The following is a 23,954-nucleotide window of genomic DNA, read 5'->3' as shown; positions in this document are numbered from 1 at the left end:
CTATCACAGCGTTCAGGCGATCCGGAACCGGTAGTTCTGGGTCCCAATCAGAATGGGCCCTGGGGCTCTCAGTGAGTCCCCGGTCTCCATTCGGTGCACTCTCAGCACAAAGGGAGATACACAAATATGCAGCCCCACTGAAAAAAGCCCAGTGCAGTGGGGCCGCATATTTGCGTACAGTTGGCGTGAAGGGGTTAATGGAAATGCCGTGAAACGACAAAATACTATACAGTAGTACCCAAAATTGCCTATAGATGACATGTTAAATGCCTTTTACAGGTTATTAATTTAGAGTGAACTGTGAATTATGGCCATAGAACCTAGAGGGACCAACACTTCACAAATGTAAAAAGCACATATTTTAAATATTTATTAAAATAAATTTTATCAATTTTTTTGCCCTGTCTGGAGCTCCTCATTAAGTAAAATCCTTCCTTGCATAGAGTAATGCATTTAGAAAGTTATAAAGTTTGCATAGATCTGCGTTTCCTCCACTAATGTCTTGTTTGCCTGGTGTCTGCCGTATAGCAAAGGAAGCCAGTCCTACCCGAGGTCACTCTATATTAGGATGCAGGGAAATCCTTTTTTAAATGCAATAAGTCTCTGTCCTTTCCATATTCAGAACATACTTTCCCTATTCACTTTCCTGCTACTTGCCTAGTAAGTAGCGAGTGATAGTTCTAGTTTAAAAGAAACCATTTCTATCGGGAAACTTCACCTCCTGCACCCTGTGGCTGCACTAGTGCAATATTTTTTTTGGTATTTTAGTTTATGGATCTTCTGTGCTGGAAACATGTAAAAATTAACCTCGAATCATGATTTATCCCTTACCCAACCTCTATCCCTGATGGTTCACCTAACCCTGTCACTTTGACCAAATTCACACCTGCGTTTTGGCCTCACAATTTGTACCTATAAGAACCCCAGTGGGGGGGGGTCCCTGCAATTAGCTGCAGGAGGCAGCCCCATTGTAAGCAGTGGGAGACTGCCTGCTCTCTATAGCTATTTCTAGCTGCTTGCATGTAATTGCTATGTGGCAATCACCTGCATCAGGGATAGACGTTGGGTAAGTAATAAATCATGACTGCTGGTGCTTGCAGGTACATGCCATTGGGCCAAAGTGCAGGTGTGAATGTAGTCTTAAAGGGGAGGTCTGCCCACTGCTGCAAAAATTAAGCCAACAGCTACACATACTGCAGCTGCTGACTTTTAATAATCGGACACTTACCTGTCCTGGAGTCCAGAGATGTCGGCACCGCAGCTGATGTTTCCATCAGCTGTCTGGTGCATGCCGCCTCCATTGCGAGTAAGGGAACCCAGCAGTGTAGCCTTTCGGCTTCACGTTGGTAACCCTGCTGCTCCATTCCTCTTCAATATCCGCTGCTGAGGCTCCCGGAGGTGGGGAAAGCATAACTGTGAAAGACAGGTATGCTGTCCCCCCGTAAGGTGCCAAATTGGGGGGGGGGGGGAGCACAATGAGCGGAAGTTCCACTTTTGGTTGGAACTCCACTTTAACCTAACCCCTACATTTAACCTTTAACCTAACACTGAAAATTAGTGTTTTCTAAACTAAAACTTTTTTTTTTTTTTTTGACAGTGTGTTGACAAGTTAGCACCTGTTATATTTTTGTGGTCTGTATCCCCACTAGGGAGATTCACTATTTATTTTATTTATTTCAGGTACTTATATAGCGCCGTCAATTTACATATACATTGTACATTCACATCTGTCCCTACCCTCAAGGAGCTTTCTGCAAGACAGAAAGTGAAAGGAAATCGAAGGTCCCTAACTCACATTCATACATACTAGGGACAATTTAGACAGGATCCAATTAACCTACCAGCATGTCTTTGGAGTGTGGGAGGAAACTGGAGTACCCAGAGGAAACCCACGCAGGCACAGGGAGAACATGCAAACTCCAGGCAGGTAGTGTCGTGGTTGGTAGGCGAGAGTGCTACCCACTACACCACTGTGCCGCCCCTATTCCTTCTGGTTCCAACTATCACTAGGACTAAAATTGAGAGAAAATCCCAAAATGTTTTAATTGTCACCAGAACAGGAACAGAGGGGAAATCTTTTAGAGGGGACACCTGTATACAAAATTGGGGGTTCAGCTCACTTTTGTTGTCCCCTTATTTTCTGTCGTTTCTGCAAGACAGAAAGTGAAAGGAAATGTCTTGAATGGATCACAGATGGCAAGAGAAAAACTGGCAGGGGTTTTAACAATTTCCTGTTCTATTCAAAATGGAAAAAAAATTGTTTTTGGCTTTTTAACCTAAATCCTAAGACTTAAATTCTCACTTACTCGAAAATACTCCTTAACCCTAACCCAGGACCCCAATCACTAAGGGCCAATTTATACTTTATACTATGTGTAATGTATACTATGTGTTGTGTTTATGCTTGCGTTTTTATGAGTTATCATGCTTTGTGTTAAGAGAAACCAAAGGCTTTTTTTTTATAAGCGGCGGATGTTTGGCAACGAGCAACCTGTGCTGTATTTCAGATGCGTTGACAGCAGTATATGTACATTAGCGTGCCATTGCAAATGAATGGTAGTGCACATAGTATTGTTACATTTTGCTTAGTGTAAACAATGCATGGATGAGAAAGGATCCCAATCTCAACCGAGTAGACTTAAACTTAGCTTCTAAGCTAAAATATCACAGGCATGAGAATTGTTTTTCCTGATATAACTTACAATATGGTTTAACATATTAAATATATATTCAAGTATTAGTTTAGGTATAAATTGATTATAATTCTAGAAAAGGGTAAAACGTTTATCCTTTTGTAAAACGGGGAAGAGTCAGGACCTATGACAGGCATTGGCTGGTCTCTGCTCACAATAATGCCCTGGGTGTCGCTGGGATAGGACATTAGTGTACATCTCCCTAATTGGCACACAAGCAAAACTATAACTTGAGAAAGTTTTTTATATACAACACCATCTAGTGGATAAGTTGAGAATACCATCTGCAGGAAAGTAGAACGTTCAATGTTTCGTCTGTTTTTTGGGGGGGGCAGGTTGTTTTTTTTTATGATTTCTGAGCTGCCTGTATCAATTTGTGGAGGATGGGTCAACCTGCACAGACATGTTGGACTTTTGAACTTTTCAACATAAAAGTGACTGTTTGCCATGTGGTCTCCAAAAGCAGAATGCCGTTTCTCTCAAATGGTTGTTATTGTAAGAATCCATATTCATACATATTACTCCTTTAAGCACATACAATTGGCCATTAACATAACCTAATCCACTTTTCTGGACCCTAACCCTGATCTTGATCCTCCTCTTCAATACCATTAAAGTGATTGTATAGGCTCGCGTTGTTTTTTTTTTAAATAACACACATGTTATGTTATACTTACCTCCTCTGTGCAGTTGGTTTTGCACAGAGCAGCCCAGATCCTCCTCTTCTCAGGTCCCTCTTTGCTGCTCCTGGCCCCTCCCTCTTTTGAGTTCCCCCTCAGCCAGCAGCTTGCTACAGGTTGTCATCCAAGCCGAGTCACAGCTCTGTGTCCCCATTCAGACCATAGCCCTGACCTGGCCCCGTCTCCTCTCTCCGCTGATTGGCTGACTGACTTTGAGTGACAGCTAATAGCCCGCTGCTCTGTCTCAGCCAATCAGGAGGGAGTGTACTGAGTGGCTGAGGGATCTTAGCCATTGCAGTAGAGAGAAGGAGCTCAGGTAGGCAATTAGAGGGTGCTGGGGAGGCTGCTACACACAAGGTTTTATATCTTAATGCAGAGTGCCTTTACAAGTCCTTTAACACTAAAGTAACCCCTGAAGACAGTTGCCTTGTCCAGGTAGTGGAATTATCAGCACCAAAAGACACATGTTCCTACACTGAGAAACTGTTTACAGTAGGTGTTTTGATCCAAGTGCGTAATAATTCTTAATCCACTTTTATGCTTATCAAAGCCGATCAGAAATACAACAAACCATGAGAGCCCTATGATCACTGGAGGCAAGAACATAAAACAAAAGTCACAAAACAAAAGTGAGTGTGTAATAATGCAGATGTTTTACACTTGCAGCCATAGATCTTTGTGCATGCTTGTTGATGATGAAAAATAATGAATATATATATTTTCCTTGATATTGCTTCCAATATATTTCCCAATGCTCTAACATTGGGAGGGAAAAATAATCTTACTGTGGTATAATGAAAAATCATATCAAATAAACTTTGGATATCTTTTCCCTTCCTTTCTGTCTCTGGTCTTCAGCTGTTCACTGTACTCCTAGATGCTGTTGCTGTAATTTCCCATGTCCTGATCAAGAGGCTGCACTGCACATCTGTGTGTGATCTTTGTGACATTGTTAAACTTCTGCAACCTTCATGCTAGATTGACTTCCTGTTAGGAAGCTTCCGTGTCCAATTCCCTGGCAACAAAGCCCAGGCATGCTTCTCACAAGTAGGCTGCTAAATCCCTATGAACGTGATTGAGCTAGGAAGGAGCTGGCATGAAGCAGACACACAATATTCTTCCTTACTAGGACATGCAGATTAGAAAGAATGTGACATTTTAAATTACAAAGTTTCATTCTTCTAAACTTTCTGAAATGGGAACGATGGAAATGCAAAATAGACACAAAGATTCACTCCCAATTGCACAAAGCAAGAACTCTTTAAAAAATTGTCAGGTCAACTCACTAGTATTTTTTCAATATTAGTTTCCCTTTACTAACCTTTGAAAATATCAATTCAATAAATTAAAGTTTGGCAAGTTTATTAAACGTTTGAAAGTTAAAAAACAATTGCTTATTCAGCTTTGCACGTGCAACCTAATTAAGGGACAGCTGAGAATTTAAAGTGGATGTAAACCCAATGTCATCCTTTCTAAACTATTGCCATAGGGGTTATCTATAAGGATATACATGTCTCCTGCATGTATCTTTACCTGTCAAATGTCTCCCCTCTGTCTGTTATGAGAGCTGAAAAACTGCAGATTCTGTGGGTAGGTCTGTTGTCTGAAGCTCGGTGGGTGGAGTCGTGAAGTCAGTAGACTCCCCGCCCACCTCTACACTCCCCTTGTCAATATGCATTTTCTCCTGTGTATTTCTAACTGGACTTCTGCTATGATCTCTAACATCCAGTGAAAAGACAGGAAAGTAACCACATGACTTCAGCATGAAAATCATGCTGAGGTGTGGAACAGCCAATCCTTGTAGAGCTGCTGAAGAAAGGAGTGGGGGAGGGAATTAAAAAATCATGCCTGTGTCTTAGGCTAGTGCACGAGATATGTAAATCACCTGTCACTCACAGCAAGGGGGAGGATTTGACAAAGTTTTTGTCAGTTTGTCAAGATTTCTCTCACTGAACAATAAGAGGATTGCTCAGAGATGGATTAACTCTGTGTGGCAAGACTGGGCTCAAATGATAGCAAATCTTATACTCTACAGTATGATATCAAAAAAAAAAAAATTTCGGGTTTACATCCACTTTAAAGAACTTGGAGATTTATTTCCAAAACATGGACAATTGGGAGCTGTGTAATTGTATGTGAAATAATATCTTGGAAAAACAATGGGTGTAATTTGATAAAGGCTTTGCAATGCAGCTCTGGCATTATGGCTGTATGACACTCTTATGCCAAATTCAAAAAAAGCTGTGTGACAGTTCCAACACAACACATTCATAAAGTTCTTAAACTAGGCTGGAAGTTAACAAGACCCATGTCATGTGAATAGTGCTGACTCTGTAGATCAATCTATCCCATACACCAACTTATGTTGTACATAGGCAAGATACTTCTAATGAGTGTCTGCACCACCCTTCATGAATTGAGGGAGTATGACATGTTTTGCATAGATTATATAGTTCCTTGAATACGTGGATTGAATGATGACTTGTTTAGAAGTAGTTGTGTTTTGTTAGATTCACACAATGTTTTCGGTTGCATATAAACAATTAGAACCTTGTGTGACAATGCAAAGGTGCTCCTTCTTTTTTTTTTTTCCTGCAAATGTGGTGGTTTTTAAGTAAATCTGTCCCAAGGGAACAGGGATAAACTACACTTGATTTGCATAGAACTTCAGTTTATCTATATCTTTGGTTTCCTGATTTGTTTGGTGATGTGGCTTTCACTGAAGTTAGCCTCTGCATATACATTTTTTGTTATAGGCCCAGTATAAATTCCCTAGAATTTTTTACAGGTTTACTTTAAAGCTTTAGGCTCTATTCACACTAGTGCGATGCCAGACATCGCATGTGATTTGCATTGCTGTGCAGATCACATGTGATGTCTGTGCGATGCGATTTCTGCCATACAAACTGGCTGAAATCACATTGCATTCACACTAAAATGGTACAGGACCCTTTTTTTGGTCCACGCTGGAATCTGATCGGAAGGGTGTTCACACCTATGCAATCCGTTAACTGCACCATTTGACAGTTCGCACTGAGAACCGATCTGGAGGTGTCGTTAACTTTACATGGACACCCACAGCAGTTTGCAGATCTCGGTGTGAACCACTGTGCGATTCAGGTGCGATGCGGGAATCCGCATTGGATTCGCTGGGTTCTTGCATCGCACTAGTGTGAACCGTGCCTTAAAGGAGTTCAGCTACTTTGTAAAAAAAATAAAATACAGGCATACTATGAAGTCCAACGAGGTACATGTCACGTCCTGGACTTATTTTTTTCATTTGCATCTGACAAGTTTATGGAGCTCCCAGAAGACAGTTCAGAGATTCCAAATCTGGTCCTTCTGGTCTTGGCTCCCTCAGTTGCAGAGTTGATGCCGCTTTTATGCTCTCCCCTTTCCTCCTCTTGCCCACTCACAGAAGCCTTTGTGTTAGATTAACTTTTTCACAAAAAAAGGCTTCTGTGAATGGGCAGCAGACCAGAGGGGTGGGCAAAACTGCTGTGGGCTTCTCTCCTCTCATAGCCCCTAGTGTCTCCTCCAGGAGTGCCATAAACCTGTAAGATGTAAATAGACTTAAGTCCAAGAGTCCATGCACCTTGCTGGACATAAAGTATAACTACAGGCATAACTTTTTTTTTTATTTTTTTTTTTAGTTTTGCATAGAGTGGAGATGGATTAGAACCCCTGTCAGCTTTTATTGCCGTCTGTGACCCCCTTAAGGAGGTTTCCCTTCTCTATTTTATCAATTCTCTATCTCTGTTTACCATTATTATTGAAAGTTAAAGAAATCCCAAGTTTTGGGTTGTCCCCAGAAAAGTAATGGAGGGGAAATATTCCAATAGGGACACTAGTTCTGGTGTCCTGGGGGTCCACAAGGAATTCCCTTAATTTGCAGGGATTTCTTCTCATTTCCTGTTTGGCTATGGGACAGGAAATTAAGAGAAATCTCTGAAATGGGACACAAATGATGAAAAAAAATCTGACCGGTTTTAATCCTCCCTTGCTCTATCCAAAATGAAAAACATTTTTGCCTTTACTTCTACTTTAACCACTTCCGGACTGCCCACTGTCGTTATACGTCGGCTGTTTGAAGGGGAGTATCGTTCTTATGGCAGCAGCTAGCTGCCATAACCCCGGTATCCTCTTTTTCAGTGAGAGGTCCGGTTTAAGATAAGTGGTCTCCTGCGGCGGATTCACCACGAGATCACTTTTATCAGCGGCGGGAGAGGGCCCCCCATCGCGATCCCTTGCCCTCCCGCTGCTTACCGGAGCCATCAGCAGTGGCGGAGGCAATCAGATCCTTCCTGTTGCCTGACATGGAGACGAGTGAGGGGAAGATGGCCCCCACCTGTCTCCATATCATTGCAGGGCGGAAGCGACGTCGTACAGGGCCATTTTTTTTCCCCATTTTTTTTAAAATGACTTTTTTTTTTTTTTTTTTTTTTTTTTTTTTTATATATATATATATATATATATATATATATATATATATATATATATATATATTGCATTTTAGTGTAAATATGCGATCTGAGGTCTTTTTGACCCCAGATCTCCTATTTGAGGTCCTGTCATGTTTTTTTTTTTCTATTACAAGGGATGTTTACATTCTTTGTAATAGGAATACAAGTGACACTTTTTTTAAAAAAAAACTGTGAAAAAAGAAAAAATATCAAATAAAAAAAAATAAAAAATTTTTTTTTCTTTAAATGCGCCCCGTCCCGACGAGCTGGCATGCAGAAGCAAACGCATACGTGAGTATATGAAAATGGTGTTCAAAACCACACATGTGAGCTATCACCGTGATCGGTAGAGTGAGAGCAATAATTCTAGCCCTAGACCTCCTCTGTAACTTAAAACATGCAACCTGTAGAATTTTTTAAATGTCGCCTGTGGATATTTTTAAGGGTAAAAGTTTGTCGCCATTCAACGAGCGGGTGTGATTTTGAAGCTTGACATGTTGTGTATCCATTTACTCAGTGTAACATTATATTTCACAATAAAAAAAAAAAATTGGGCTAACTTTACTGTTGTATTTTTTAATTAAAAAAAGTGTATTTTTTCCCCAAAAAAAAGTGCGCTTGTAAGACCGCTGTGCAAATACGGTGTGACAAAGTATTGCAACGACCGCCATTTTATTCTCTAGGGTGTTTTAAAAAAAGTATAATGTTTGGGGATTCTAAGTAATTTTCTAGCAAAAGAAGCATGTTTTTAGCTTGTAAACAACAAATCTCAGAAAGAGTCTCGGTCCTTAAGTGGTTAACTCCTAGTATGCCTGCATTTTTAAATAGTGTCCGAATTCCTGGAATTCAGCTTTGTTTTGGGATACTGGGCTTCATTTTCTATCAGGGCATTAACTGCATGGGGTTTTATATCTTTTCTTTTTTATGTGTTTATATATTCTGACATTTTACACTGTATGAGGTGACATTATACTAACAGGTTCATTGGCTTCCTCCTACACTGACCCCACAGTGTGCAACGTTTTTATGGACATTTTATTATGGGCTCCTTTTAGGTTTCCTACCATTGATTAAAACATGCTTGGACTGTAAGTACCTTAGAACAAAAATTAAGGTGTAGCTTGGTGTATGCTGAAGTCTTTAACAACTGGTGCCATTGAAACAGAAACAGGCTCTTCATATCAATGCAATTTGTAGATTAATCACGAAGTGCTCTATTGCAAATTCTTATTGGCAGTACAAATATATAAGGTATGCAAACTTCTGTAATACTCTGCCTATCCCATTAAGATCACTGTGTACTTCGCATGTTCTTGGTGCCCTTTGCAGTGACTTTTAATGACACAGTAAGCACTTTCTGCAAAAAAGTAACCTATGCTAACCAACTATATAGCACTTTTCATTAAACTAAAAATCATAAACTGTAAGCTGGCATTTAGAATAACCCTGTATGTGGCAAAGATGTTAGAAATTGTATATACTTTCTTACAAATAAACCTGGCCCCCTCACTCCGCCCACCAAGGCCGCCAGCCAGCCTCGCACTTACCCCATCCATTACCTGGCTTTGATGGCTTCCCCCTGCATCTTCTCCTGAGTCCTGGTGGTCGCTTCTCCCGGCCAATCAGGTCTCAGGACCCGCTTCCTGATTGTCCAGGAGGAGAAGCAGGAAAACCTTAGCGAATATATATTCACTAATGTCACACAAGTAGGTGGGCTCAGGGCACAGTGCTCTGCGCCCCAACCCCACCCTTTTTGAAGCCAATTAAAGCCTCAGGCTATGTGCTTCAAAAAACAACAAAAAAAGCATTGAAATCTATGCGTCAGGCATGGAGATTAGGAGGCGGTGCCCCTTATGAGTGGCTGCCACTGCTTACATGTCTAACCTTAAGGAAAAAAAAAGTCCAGTACACAATTAAACTACATAATCCATTTTGAATGACATAATCCACAGAAGTTTCAGATCTGTTTTTCTATAATTACATTGACACCACTCACTTTGGAATCTCCTTTGCTTGTGCTACCTTTCTGCTTCCATTGAGTCACTAACAAAACAAACGGGGCAGCAGATTCTCTAAAGGTCTCTAAAATTGTCACTGGGCACACTGCCTCTAGTTCGGCAGCTCTTCTTAAAATGGGGAGACCCTCAGGAAAAAGGGAAGGGACCCAGAGCTGAGAATCCACACACATAAAATCCAAATGAGAGCGACAAACCAATGTTCAACCGTTCCAGGTAACTTAATGATCAAATTGATTCATAGCAGAATAGAGGCACTATGCTGGGCTCTATTCTGCTATGAATCCATTTTATAATAAAATTACCTTGGACTTTTGATATTTGGATTTACTTGGATATTTGTTTGGCACTCTTGTTGGATTGTATGTGTGACCATTGAGTCACTCTTCTGTGGTGCAGGATGTTCGAGCTAAACTAGTCTTGCAGAATGGCAGAATTGTGTAAGCTCTCACTTACAGAACCCTCCTGTCTTTAACTGTATTGTAAGTGCTGCACAAACTGTTGGTGCTGTACATCCCTTATAACCATTGCATTGAAATACCAGTCCTTTGGTAAATGAAAATGGTTAACTTTAGGCAGCATTTTGATAGGGTACCAGGAATGTGTAACTTGTTTCTGCACAGAACTAGGGTCAGCTAGCTAACCTTTCCTTACAGGTGTCGGCACATGGATTAATTTTTTGAAGAAATATTCTAGAAAGATAAATTGTGCTGTAGAAAATATCATTGTAAATATTTTCCTAAAAATACTTTCCACAGTAGGGAAACAATAAAGAAACAATTTCCTGTTTTACTTGGGTTTATCTTTCTCGGTATGTTTACTTTGGACTGAATTCAGCCTGAAATGTGACCCAGTGAACTCGCTCCCACATCTACGCCTGTCAGTTTTGCACATTGCTCACATGTTTATGTGGCTGTAGGGTAAAATGTAAATCGGATATTACTGTTAATGTCACAGCAGTTGGTCCGCTCTTTACTAGTATAGTGGGTGTATTCGTGAGGGAAAGGTCTCCCTTTAAATACATTTTTTTCCCCTCTCAATGGACCATTACACACATTTTAAACTGTGGCTTACTCAACAGATTTTAAAGCTGCACTCCAGGATTCTGGCCATTTTGTTGGATACCTAAATCCCTCTAGCCTTGCTCAGTAACAATTCTGGACAGTTTTTAGTTGCTGCATTTAACAAAAAAAAAAACTTGATTATTCTCTGTGACATAAGTGGCTACTTTGAAAAAAAAATGTACCACTCCCAGGATCAATGGGGAGGATGTATGCAATTACTTTACATCTTATCTGACAGGGTTCTGGTTTAGTAGTTGCCCTGACATAGCCTATTCATTTTCAAATCAAACTGTTAATTCTCTTTGGTTTCCTGTTTGTATGACCAATAGCCATAATGCCCCCTATTCCCCCAGCCACTGGTCTTGGCACACGCCTTCTGTAGTTTTCCCCAGGAAGCAGTAACTTGCTGTGGTGGGTGAGACTCTGACACACTACCCATGTACAGGCCTAGTGTACCCGCCCACATTCATTACAATTCCCTGTGATTGATTGGAACTGTAATTTCCTTTTACAGTAGAGAGAGGAGAGGATATGATGTAATCCCTGCTGTTACATCACCACCTTGGCAAAGCAGATGCTGCTACCTTTTGAATTAGAGACATAATTAAAATTCAATTACCATAGATTTTTCACCTCAATGGTAAGCATATTAAAATTGTATTAACAGTTTTTTGTGTTAGGGGGTGTACTAATGAGTTTTTTTTTTTTTTTTATGGTTATACCGGAGTTCTATAAGTGGGGGGGGGGGCTTTTAACATAGTAATCCTTTTTTCTTGGTTCCTAGTAGCCTAGTACTACTTTAGTACTCTGGAATGATGGGGAAATTAGTCTTGTTTGATCTGCCTGAGCATGCAGAGATTTGCTTATGTAACAATGGTCGTGGATACATTTTTGAATCGTATGTTTGGCCTTTGAACTAGACCCATGCTCCAGATACTTTACAGCATTGTGTCATTTGCAGGTCTCTGACATTGTTGGTGTATTAATAAAACACCTGTTTGTCTACAGTGTCTGTAGTTGATAAACTCCCCTCCATGGCCCACCTCACCACCTGTTCCCTCACAATTACTGCAACCACAGTAATTGTGAGGGGACACACGAAGTTAACAGAGGTCAAGCTATTACTTTACTTTCTAAGGGAAGATGTTTTGTACTTTTATTAAAACAATTGAACACCATTTAAATAGCTTGTGGAGATGTCACGGTGTGCTATATTTACATCACTGTGTAATTATAGATTCTCGGAAGTCTTGACGACATTCTACCATCTGCAGATTACACCATGCTGATCCTCTCAGAGATTTGTTGCCGTTATATTCATGCTTTCATTTCACCAGGATCTGCATTACACAGAAGCTGCTTGACTTTTTCTGACCTTCCATAAGAAGGCAAGTAAACACATTAGAGTGCTATTAAGAGCATATTTTAATATTCCTTCTATGTCCATGCACACGGATTCTCACTTTGCTAATGCAAAGAACATGGAACCCCTCAGGGATACCTTTTCCTAAAGACTTCAACCTTGTCAACTGCCCTTCACATTTGTTCGAGTGTGTGCAGGTAAATGCACTAAAACACATCTACGTGCACTATTGCACATTTACTTGCACACATAGAAAGGCTTATAAACCAGCCTAAATGCACATCAAGTGCAATTAAAATCTTTGACGATGACTTTCATTTTTTAAAATGGTGACTTATTTAAAATGTGATATAATAGGGCAGCAACTTGACATCTAAATAATAATAAATGTAAGAGGTGCACAAAATGGAAATTTGGTCCCGAAAACCAAAAATTCAGGATGCACTTGGCCGAAACCGAATGACAGTTTTAAAAAAAATATATATATCATTTTATATATAATTGTATTCGACTTTTTAATTAATTTCATATGAATTTACATGAATATGAATTTCTTATCTGCACAAGAAAAGCTCAAGAAAATGCATCCCTTTAAGTTCTATGTATGTCTTCACACTGGTCACTTGCACTTCCGTTGTGGTGTTAAAAATCTTGCTTGCTTTATTTTTAGTGAGTTAAAAAAAAGCACCTGCTGATTGAAATGCATTGGAAATACAGCAAGAATGCATCAATGATGCACCGTGTTAAATTTTTGTTGTGTTTTTTGAGTCACATGACCTATGAAAAACACACCATAAGCACAGTAAAGTCTTGGCAAAATCGCATGCGTTTTCGCCGCCATTATCTCCACCTTCTCTTTCGGCAAAATGCCAAAAACATAATTTTCACCGATATGTTTCGGCTGTCAGAATTTCGGCGCATCCCTAATATATTTATATTTAAAACCACTCTTGGAACTCCTGTATCGAGCATCTGTGGAGCAGTCTGTAATACCTTGCAAAAACCATCTATATTTAGACATGTTCATTGGAAAATGGCATTTGAGATAAGTTTAGTTGCCATGCACATGAAGTTACTTTGATTGCTGTGAACCCATGACCGGTTTGCTTTCAGTACCTTTGTGAAAATAGGGAGAAAGCTCTGTTTTACTTTGTGAAAATTCCAAAGTTGTCTTTTAGATTGCTAAAGGCTGACCCCCATTGCAAAAGGTAATGAACACAAGGAATTATACAAATGGAAAAATATAAACAAAATATGTATTTTAAAAAAAAGTTTTAATATGCCTTACAGTATCAGATTTGTCTGCAATGTAAAATTATTACATTATGGTTTTTCTTTCTGTGTCTCTCTTTTTGTAAATAGCCAAATATGTGTGGTAAAAACGAGGGCAAGGCAGGTAGATTGGGCACAAATTCTCCCTAGCATGCTCTTATTCCTTTTTGATGTACTGTTGAATCAGTAAGTGTTAATGCCTTCTGACCATATATGCATTTAGATCCCATTGAGCAGCTCTTGTGGTTAGGAATATTATGTTGAGCTGGCACATAATAAAAACCACCAGAATGTTTCCGATACCACAAGGCTAAATTGGAATTCTGTGTAGGTTACTGGCAAGAGTTTTTACAGATTAGTGTCAGTAAATCAACAAAGTGTTCTGTATATGACCATATACATTACCTTCATTGATCACAGTCACTGGAGGCACGCGAAATGGACTAACTGTTGGCACTGGAGCTTGCGGTGGCTGCCGACTGTCCCTGGCCCTTGGGTATCCTGTGTCCCTCTGAATCTCATTTCCACCTGCTAGTCCAGGTGTGTACTGTTGACTGTTTGGGATGTGTTGTGGCACCACCTGTACAAGAGGTGGTGACCCCTGGCTATCCCTTCTGGAGAAGACCCTCATGCACTGTTCTTCCAAAAGTGTTATTATGGCAGACTGGTTGTTGACCAAATCGACAAGGGAGGCATATTTTCCTTCCAGTTCTTTGTACCGCGTGGCTGCTCTAAGCATCTCAGCCGTTACATTAAGGATCCTGTTTTCTAGCTGAGCAATTTCTAGAGAATTATCTCTTTTACGTATAATCTCATGTAAGAGCTGCATATAAAGCTGTGTCACGCGGGAGTTCATGTTACGGCTCTCTTTTCTCAGTAACTTCACCTCACTAACAATATTCCCATCAACATCCACTAGAACTTGTAGCATCTCCATCTCTCTCCTCTGCTTAGTTAGTGAGTCTTTAACATTTTCCAAGTCCATTCTTGTCACCTGGTCTTTATTTGGCCCAGGTCCTTTGGTGCTGACACATATTGGCCCAGTGATTTTCTGCTGGGGTACCAAGAATGTATAGCCACACCTTTTTCCTTCATTATTTTCCACATAGTCTGTAGACCGAGCAAGTCTTTTTGAAGTTCCACTTTGGCTCTCTGACTTGCCTTTTGCACAGTGTCCTGCAGTAAACAGAGATAGCAGTAACACCTTTAATGTCCACAAGGTGGTGTCCATCTTAATCCGGTGGAGACTGCTGTCCAAACAACTAAAACAGAGAAGGTAGAATTAGTTATTTTTGGCAGCTGTAATGTGTTTGTTCTTTTGGAGAGTTTTCAGCAGAATTCTTATAGCCTTAAAGTGGAACTACTGCCCATACCAGGTTGGCTGAGCTCTGTATTTCTAAGTACTCCCGGGAATAGTTTGTAAATACCTGTTGATCCTGACACTAAAATCACTGGATGGATACTTTGGGGTGACAAGGCTTTTTTTTCCTGTTTAAATACTGGCACCCTTGATACTCCTATCAACGATATCTCTGCCCACAGCCCTTTAAAGCTTAGATAATTGGTGTAAAAACCCTACTTAGTCCCCTCCTATCACCTCCAGCATTGTCTTGCTGAGTACAGGAGAAATCCATCTTGGCTTCCTTTTTAGTATTAAAAGAGAAGTTCTGGAATTTTAAAAAAACACACAAATACTCACCTACTTGGATGCAGCCTCAGTCTGATGCTGCATCTGGTCCCCGCCGCTTCTAAGTAGCAGAGAGCTAGTGACTGTCAGTCACTAGCTCTCTACTCTGTCCCTCCAGCACTCCCTAGAGCACCATGTTGTGCAGGGGGCAGAAGCAGTTGGCTCAGGCTCTGAGGTGTGCTGAGAGGCTGAGCCAGCTGCTGGCCAAGCATCTGGGTGGATCCTGACATTAAAGCTGGGATCTCTCTAGAGCCTGAAATGGCTCAGTCACATCAGATGACTTTAGACCGCTGCCAGCTGAATAGGGGTCACAGGAGTGCAGAAGTGCACTCCTGTGACCCACAGGAGAAATAGGGCTAAAAGAGCTTTGGCCCTACTTCTCCTTTTTAAAAGAGGTACATTTAAACCTGCCTTGAAAAATGCATTCTCTTAGGCTCTCTAATGCCAAGACCCCACAAAATCATCTACTACTTGCCACAGTCATCTGTCCTACTTGAACAGCCTATATAGTCAGATATGTATTCGTGACTATTCTTGCATATACATTATTACACTACTGGCAAACCTATAGATGCGAATGACCCTTAATGGGTAGAACGGTTTTAGAACTTATAAAACAATTTAACACAATCTACATTTCTAAAGGTAGCCTCTTACTAAAAAGTAAAATCTCAAAACACTTCTGTTTTATTATAAACCTTAATAAGTAAAAGTGGCTTCAATTAAAGTCTATCCAAAGCCTTTAGTTTTTAGAGTAATAAAAGCCCTATTTTATATTGGGTAACATTTTAACCTACTAGCAGGGGTATTCTAGTTATTCAAATTTTTAAATATGCCATTGACATTCTGTCTAGTAATACTGAAGACTTAATGTCCCATCTTCCCTTTGTAAATACATTGTAGCCTAAAATTATTAAAGTTGTATTAAACCTTCACATTTAAAGAAATGAGCAAGTCTATCTTTAAATACTTTTGCTTACCTCATGTTCTTTTTATGCAGAACAAGCTTAAAAATCTTTTATTCACCAGTTTCCATATTTATCGGCGTATAACACGCACTTTTCCCCCTGAAAATCAGGGGGAAAACGCGTGTGCGTGTTATACGCCGATCCCTGCTGTCTCTGAGGGAAGGGGAGCGAGCGACGCTGAATTACATAGAGCTGCAATCTCCTGAGTACCCAGCGTTCTGTCACGCACAGCCACGCCTCCAGGCCCAGCATTGGGCCACTATTCTGTCTATCATATGAGCAGGGTCAGGAGGCGTGGCTGAGAGTGAAGGAGCGCCGGGTACACAAGAGAGCGTGGCTCTGTGTAATTCAGCGGCGCTTGCTCCTCCGCTTCCCTCAGAGACAGCAGTGATAATCCAACACTGGCGAGGCTACAATGATGGGAAAGGTAAGGCTGCAGATGGGCACTGAGCAGGCTGCATTTTTGGGCAATTTAATGGCTGCAAATGGGCACTGGTGAGGCTGCATTGATTGTGACCCTAATTTTGCTTCAACGTCTTTATTTAAAATGTGAGTTTTTTTCCTGAAACTTTCTTCTTAAAATGAAATGCGTGTTATATGTCGATAAATACAGTATTTCACTCTAATGGTCATATCAAAATGGTCCTGTGCATTGCTAGCCTGGATGGACCCAGTGAGCAAAGGCTTTACAATGTACTGGAACCACTATCTGCCAGCTACATTGTGGACAAGGTTGCACTGTCATAGAAGCAGCTTGCTGATGCCCTAGTATTAGGCTGGCATGTGCTACTGTAGTAAACAATGGGAATACTCCATGGAGGGAGGCTACACTAGAGACCATACTGGGCTAGCTTAGCCACCCTTATACAGGAACACTCAAGGGAAACCTTAAATATATATTTGTGCACCGAAGGGGGTTTAGTTATACTTTAGGCATTTGACCTCCGGAAGATTTACCCCCGATCATGACCAGGTCATTTTTGTTTGCGATTTGGCTGTTAATTACACGGTCATGCAATGCTTTACCCAAATAAAATTTGTAATTTTTTCCCCCACAAATAGAGCCTTCTTTTGGTGGTATTTGATCACTGCATTTTTTTTTAGTTTTTGCGCTATAAGCAAAAAAGATTGACAATTTTTAAAAAAGGCATATTTTTTACTTTCTGCTATAAAACCTATCCAATACAAAAGGTTTAAAAAAAAAAAAAAGCTTTTCTTCATAGTTTCATGCCAATATGTATTATGCTACATTTATATATATATATATATATATTTTATAATTTTAATACTAGTATTATGGGCAATCCACAACTTGTAATGGGACTGCGATATTGTGTCATTCAATCTGACACTGTTGGACACTTGACACTTTTTTGGGGGGACCAGTGACCCTAATACAGTGATTAGTGCTAAAAAAAATATGCACGGTCACTGTAGTAATAACACTGGCTGGAAAGGTGTTAAACATCTAGGGTGATCAAATAATTAAATATGTGCTTAGCCAGTGTATTTGTGTGGTGCTTTTACTAAGGGATGTGATGGATTTTCTTTCCCTGCTTTTGCAGAGAAAGAAAATCCATCGCATCACCACTTCAGGACGGAGCTCTGCATTATTTACAAAGCTCTTGTCCAGTTTCTCTCTTCGGTGATCAGTGGGTGCTGGCGGACAACCATTGGCTGGCACCCCCTGGTTGGCTTCTGCTGTGACTAATCACAGCAGAAGCGGCGTGTGTGCGTGCTCTCTACTCAGAAGTGCATAATCACACATATATATGATTCTGCACAGAATGGCCTCCCTGTAGCAGTAAATCTGCCATAGGGCGGTCGTTGCGAAGATTCTCAGGAAAAGTAGTTGTCGGCTACCTCATTTTCTATATAGGCATGTATACCTTTTTTGTCTGGTTTTTATTGTAGCTGTTGGCGTGATTTAAATATACAACACCTTATCTCTCTCTAAAATGTGAAAGGTTTGGCCGGTTTGATGTTCTCCACACTATAGACAACCTAAAATGAATGGTTACATAGTGTACATAGGGAAGCATAAGTGCAGTGATGCAGATGTATGGCCCATCACACTAACATTCACTCTACATCCTTGAAAATAATTTCATACTTGGATCTATGGACTGAAAACTTTTCAGGTTGTCAGACAGCCAGAATAGATGAAAATATGCTGCAGAGAGATTCAATTTTTGGATCCTCATCCAGAAAGTCTTTTGGATAAACTCTTGGCACTAGACAAGGGGTCGCAAATTTTATAGCTGTAAACATCTGTGAGACTCAGACCAGCCCAGTACTGCTTCTTGATTGCTCCTGAATTCTGCAGCACACGTTGCTTGTATTGTTTGGCTAGAGCTCTGACTCGAGACATGGAAGCTTCTCTGTGTGCCAACATGTTTCCCCTGAAGAAATTCTCCAGAGTATTAAGTCATCAATTCCAAGTTTATATTATTATATAAACAAGAATGTGCTATGCAGGTACAACATACTTGAAATAGAGGTCTGTTTCTGATACATTTTAGGTTTTATTTTGCTTTGTGTGTGTGTTGGGTACCAAACACATTTTTGCTTGTTTTGTTAATGCCAAGTTATACTAGGGGTTCTTGAATTACGCCAGGTTCGTGTTCTTGGAAGTGCCAGTGTAATTCAAATTTCATTTCAACAATATTTTTTGATTGCTCATAATAGTTAATGCTTTAGCTGCATTCCAATGTAACTAATTACAACTCTAGCTCAATCCTAGTGAATTATGGGACCTGTCATGTAATGGATACCTTCCACACCTCATATCATCAAATAGGTGTGATACCATTACATGGCCAATGCCTGTCAGCATGAAACAGTGCAGGTGTACAGCACAGCAAGCATGAGCTGTGCCATTCGGAATGGTGCAGTGATGAACAAATTCACTAAAGCTTAGGCAGACCACATACTTTTAAAGTCTAATTGTACAGAAATTGTACCATTTCCTTTAGATTTTTTGAAAACTATGCAATAAAAGAGCCTAACTAAACACTCCACTAATTTTATGTTCAGTTAGGTAGGCCCTTACACTACATTTGTATAGAATAATTGTGCCAAGTAGCCATCAGTCGCTCTGCTGCAGATCACACACACACCAGGCACATGTTGCAGTGTCAGGGTATGTGGCATCAACAGACCCGTGTCATGCACATCATCACATACCACCATCCATTTCCTACTGTTGCCAGTTTAGTTGATGTAATTTTAAACAGGCAGTGTATTTTATGTTAACTGTGGGGCCAATCCCTAGCAAGACTATTTTTAAAATTGCAGAAAACAAATTCTGTGCAAAATGGGAACCTACTGTAGTTTTTCCCTGAGATATTTGTTACCCCGGTAAAACAAGACCTGTAGTCCCTAGTAAGAGCAGACTTTATTCACGCAGAAGGCCAGTAAGAGTAGACTTTATTCACGCAGAAGGCCAGTAGGAGCAGACATTATTCACGCAGAAGGCCAATAAAGAGCAGTTACTTTATGCCACTTTATTTACAACTGAGGGCTAAGAGCATTACGTCTCCAGTGCCCAGTCATTCACACCTTCTATCTTAGCCTTTCTTGCTTGGGCACATTAAGGTCCCATTAAAGTGGATGTAAACCCACTCATCATTTCTAAATTACTACCATAGTGCTTATCTATAAGGATATACATGCCTCCTTACTTGTCAAATATCTACCCTTTAGCTGTTTGGAGCCCTGCAATACTCCTGATTCTCTGGGCAGGTCTGTTGTCCAGGGCGCGGTGGGTGGAGTCGTGATGTCAGTAGACTCCCCGCACACCTCTACACTCCCCTTGGCCAGGCATTGATATTTCTTACACTGAATTTCTGCTGGTCTTGTGGATTATGCCCCATGATCACTAACATCCAGTCAAAACCCAGGAAAGTCACCACATGGCTTCAGCATGTCCAATCATGCTGAAGTGTGGAGCAACCAATCCTGGGAGAGCTGGAGACTAAAGGGTACACAGAATGCCTCTCTCACACTTGTGCTTGAGATAAGGAAATCACCTGTCACAGCAAGGGGGAAGAACAGACACCTATTTATGTGTGTCTGTTTTTTTATCTTACTGAAGAAAGATAAGAGGATTGCTCAGAGCTGGATTAACTCTTTGTGGCAAGACTGGGCACAGATGAAATGACATCCCATGCTGTAACAGATATGAGTCTTAATTAAAATTAAATTTTGGGGGTTTACATCCACTTTAAGGATGTGGGGAAAAAGTGACTCTTGGGCAAGGTTTGTCTCATGCCTCCCTCAAAAGGATACTACCATGGACAGAGTTCACTATGCCTCATTGTAGGGACTGCCCTGACCTTGAGGTAGATATATCGGCCATCAGGGGCTCTTGGTCCTGGGCATCATCTTTGTATGTTAGTAAATCCAGAAGTAGAACTGAAGAAGAAACCAGTTGCTCAATACAGTTACAACATTTTATGCAGTTCAGTTAATAGCCTACTGAGTAGGCTGTTGACTGGTGGATTGAGCCATGTTCTGGTTAATTGCATGTAATGAAAACTGCATGCAGCTTGCAGTAAAACACTCGGGCACATAACGTGGCTTTTAGTGGGTGAGCATGAAAGGGGTTTCATGAACTACATGTGCCCACCACAGCAGTATAACCCCTATATACAGTCCTAGATTGGCCTGCTTCATATATTTATATATAATAAAAAAATATATATACTTTTTATTTTGCTTTAAAGTTTTAACTTGATTGTTTGATTTGCATTAGTTAAAAGTTGATTTTTTTTTTTTTTTTTCAATTATTCCTTGTTCCTAATATAAACTCCTGGGTTTCTACCCTTATTATTGACCCTTCCCTTTTATAGGGCCTAAAAGAACATCAGTTTCAGGGAATTTTACAAGCTACAAAAGCTTTTAGTCACAGCTGAATAACCATCCATGGAACACGAGCTTCAGACTTTCTATATACAATTTTTTTTTTTTTTGAGCACCAAGAAAAGCCTTTCTCTTATGAAGGGTTTTAAAACTTTTGATAATTGTGATCTTATGCTTCAGAATTTTCCCTTTTTTTCCAGTTTTTTTCTGTTTTCTTCTTACAAGATGTGAAAACGTAGGATATGCATTTTTCGACATAAACGTAATTTCCTGCCTCTTTTTACATCACAAGCACATACTAAAACTGATTTATATTCATCTCTCTGTTAGGTGACCATTATTGCAGAGGTGGATTATGGGTTTTTTTCTTTGATGTGAACCCAGCTCTGCATCTGTTTCCATTGTATCCTCTCTTGGCTATCCTGTTGTCATGCTCAGTATCTCCTCCCCTCTGTTATAGTAACTTAACCTGGATTCATGCTCACAGATACAGAAATTGCTGTATATACACAAAACAAGAGAACACCCTCTTGTTTCATGTATTCTTACTGTGTGTCAGCGCTTCAATTGCTTCCATATGGCATAAATAGATTACTTTATTGGGTTACAGCTTGATGGTGTAGCTGCAGCTTGGATATTTGGTAGACCTGAAGATCTTAAAGTTCAGGCACTGAATTTTTTTTTTTTATTACTTTTTCTTAATGTTGCAGGTATGTGCTTTTGTCTGTGCCGGTATTCCTGATGTGTGGGTGTGAAATGTTAAAATATATTTTTATCATCTTTGATACTTTTCTCATTGTGTCAGTATTTGGTATAACATGGAAGATTGAAAATTGAACTTAGAATTGCATATAGGGAGCACAACCTGCCTGTTGTAGTTCTACACGTGTGGCCCTTGTACTCTTAGGGGTAATCGTAGCGGTACTTCAGTAGGTACAAGGGGTAGCCCTAAAATCAACATATTGGCTCTTTTAACTCATAAGTAATTGTTTAGAAAGCTCTCTAAAGCCTGGTACAAACTATTCATTTTTTTACAGTAAACCCAGCGGGTTGAACACAATTCCTGTCAGCTCTGGTGTGAGCTGCTCTACTAATGATCTGACGTTATTACAGTGATCTCACCTGAGCTGTTGTGTTCCGACATTGGGGGGGGCGTGGTGGCCCCTCCGCCAGAACACACCAATCGGAGATCTCAGCCATTACACATCAGTCAGAGATCTCATCCATTAAGATGAAATGAAAGACCAAGGTTGAATAGTGTCACATTACCACCAACAGACCTTTTTCACACTATAATAAAATCGGGCAAACGTTTGTCCGATTTTTCTCAACGATCCAGCATATCGATCTTTTCTGATCATGCCAAGCATTCTCATCTGATTTTTTTTTTTTTTTTTTTTTTTTTGTACGAAAACGGTACACATTAAATGAAAATCGTTTGTTCTGTTCCCGTACAAGAAAAATTTTGGAGTTTGTCCCTTCGGGAATTTTCATGCGAAAATTTGGAATCGGCTGTCGAAAGTTGTGTACACACTATACGAAAATTGTACGAAAATTCTTTGGACAAAAATGTTTGCCCGATTTTCTTATAGTGTGTACGAGCCTTTAGTCTAGGTTCACACTATTGCAAGTGTGGGAATATGTGTAAATTGCATGCATATCCACATCTGCAGCCAAAACACACTGCAATTAATTTTCTGGCACCCCACGCTTCAGAAAAATGGCACATTTTCCCATGCCTGGAAATGCATAATGTGTTTTGGCACCATGTGGTTTCCAGGCAGTTGCGGTTTCAGGGGATCGTTTCCTGCAGGAAATGAATGGGCTGCTGTGCCCGCGCAAACGTGCACGGCAACAAACGCACAGTTTTGAACCTAGACTTATGGGTGGGTATTTACAGCGAACCCTTTTTATGCATTCACAGAGACTTTGGGGATAAAGGTTTTAACAAAATAACAAGCTGACCATTGTACGTACCCCTGCCATTGTTGAATGTTTTTTTCCTCAGCCTTCTAACACTTTTGCTGGACAGTTTGGTCTGTTAAGAGAATTTTATATATATATATATATATATATATATATATATATATATATATATAAAATTGTACCTAGTTGGATGCTGCATTTGTCCCCCGCCAGCTCTGACTGAGAACCGATCGATCCAGCACCACTGACCGCTCGGTTCTCAGAGCTCCGTGAGCAGAGAGCTGGTGACTGTCAATCACCTGCTCTGCCCCCCCACCAATCCCTGTGTGTTTACTGGAGTACTGGGCTGTGGAGGGGGTGGGTGTGGCTGGCTTAGGCTCTCAGAAAGCTGAGTCAGGTGATGGGCTCCTGGGTGGATCTCGACCATATGGTCGGGTCGCAATCGTTATCCAGCCAGGACAGGCTTTGTGACGTCAACCGATAGCGTGCTTCAGCGTTCTGTTGGCTAAAAATGGGTCACAGGATTGCAGAACAAATGAGCTTTGGGTGTATACCTCCTTTAAAAGAAGTTGTAAAATAACAGACTTACGAGCTGGATCAACAAGTTATAAAACATTTACAGGAGGGACGCATAGACTGCTGTGTTAATGCTGTTGGAGGACTGCATCATATCATGTCAATTTTGATTTTGCCCATCATTCCACTTTAGGTTACGTTTTTTTTCCAGCAGTACTTTTCTAGCCATTTACTACAGCCGTGGTTGACTTTAAGGCTTCCTGACCTGTTGTAAATTCAATATTTTTTTAAAACCTTGCTACATATTATGTTTGATCTGTAAAATAAACCAGTGTGGGTTTCTGTCAGTGATGACAGCTCCACTTTTAAATGTTATGTTTAGGTAGGTTATGAAAAGTGTCACTTGGACGTGACAAGCATAAAGAGAGCATGTAGTCCAAGGAT

The 23,954-nt window shown here is 40.3% G+C and overlaps 2 protein-coding genes across 9 annotated transcripts in view; one reads left to right on the top strand and one right to left on the bottom strand.

Moving 5' to 3' along the window:
- RALGPS2 (Ral GEF with PH domain and SH3 binding motif 2) overlaps positions 1-23,954 on the top strand; it is a 397,229-nt gene that overhangs the window by 281,185 nt on the left and 92,090 nt on the right. The window lies entirely within an intron of this gene.
- The window catches only part of ANGPTL1 (angiopoietin like 1), a 49,682-nt gene that overhangs the window by 22,931 nt on the left and 2,797 nt on the right, over positions 1-23,954 (bottom strand). For all 3 annotated transcript variants that reach the window (XM_073593378.1, XM_073593377.1, XM_073593376.1), the window contains one exon: positions 13,956-14,812. In XM_073593378.1, coding sequence (XP_073449479.1) covers positions 13,956-14,781 — 826 coding nt within the window. In that variant the 5' untranslated portion in view covers positions 14,782-14,812. The remainder of the gene's footprint in view (positions 1-13,955; positions 14,813-23,954) is intronic.

Source organism: Aquarana catesbeiana, linkage group LG07 (genome assembly GCF_042186555.1).
Source record: "Aquarana catesbeiana isolate 2022-GZ linkage group LG07, ASM4218655v1, whole genome shotgun sequence".
In the NCBI taxonomy this organism is placed as follows: domain Eukaryota; kingdom Metazoa; phylum Chordata; class Amphibia; order Anura; family Ranidae; genus Aquarana; species Aquarana catesbeiana.
The sequence above is the reverse complement of the archived record's forward strand: the minus strand, read 5'-3'. Positions and strand labels throughout refer to the sequence as shown.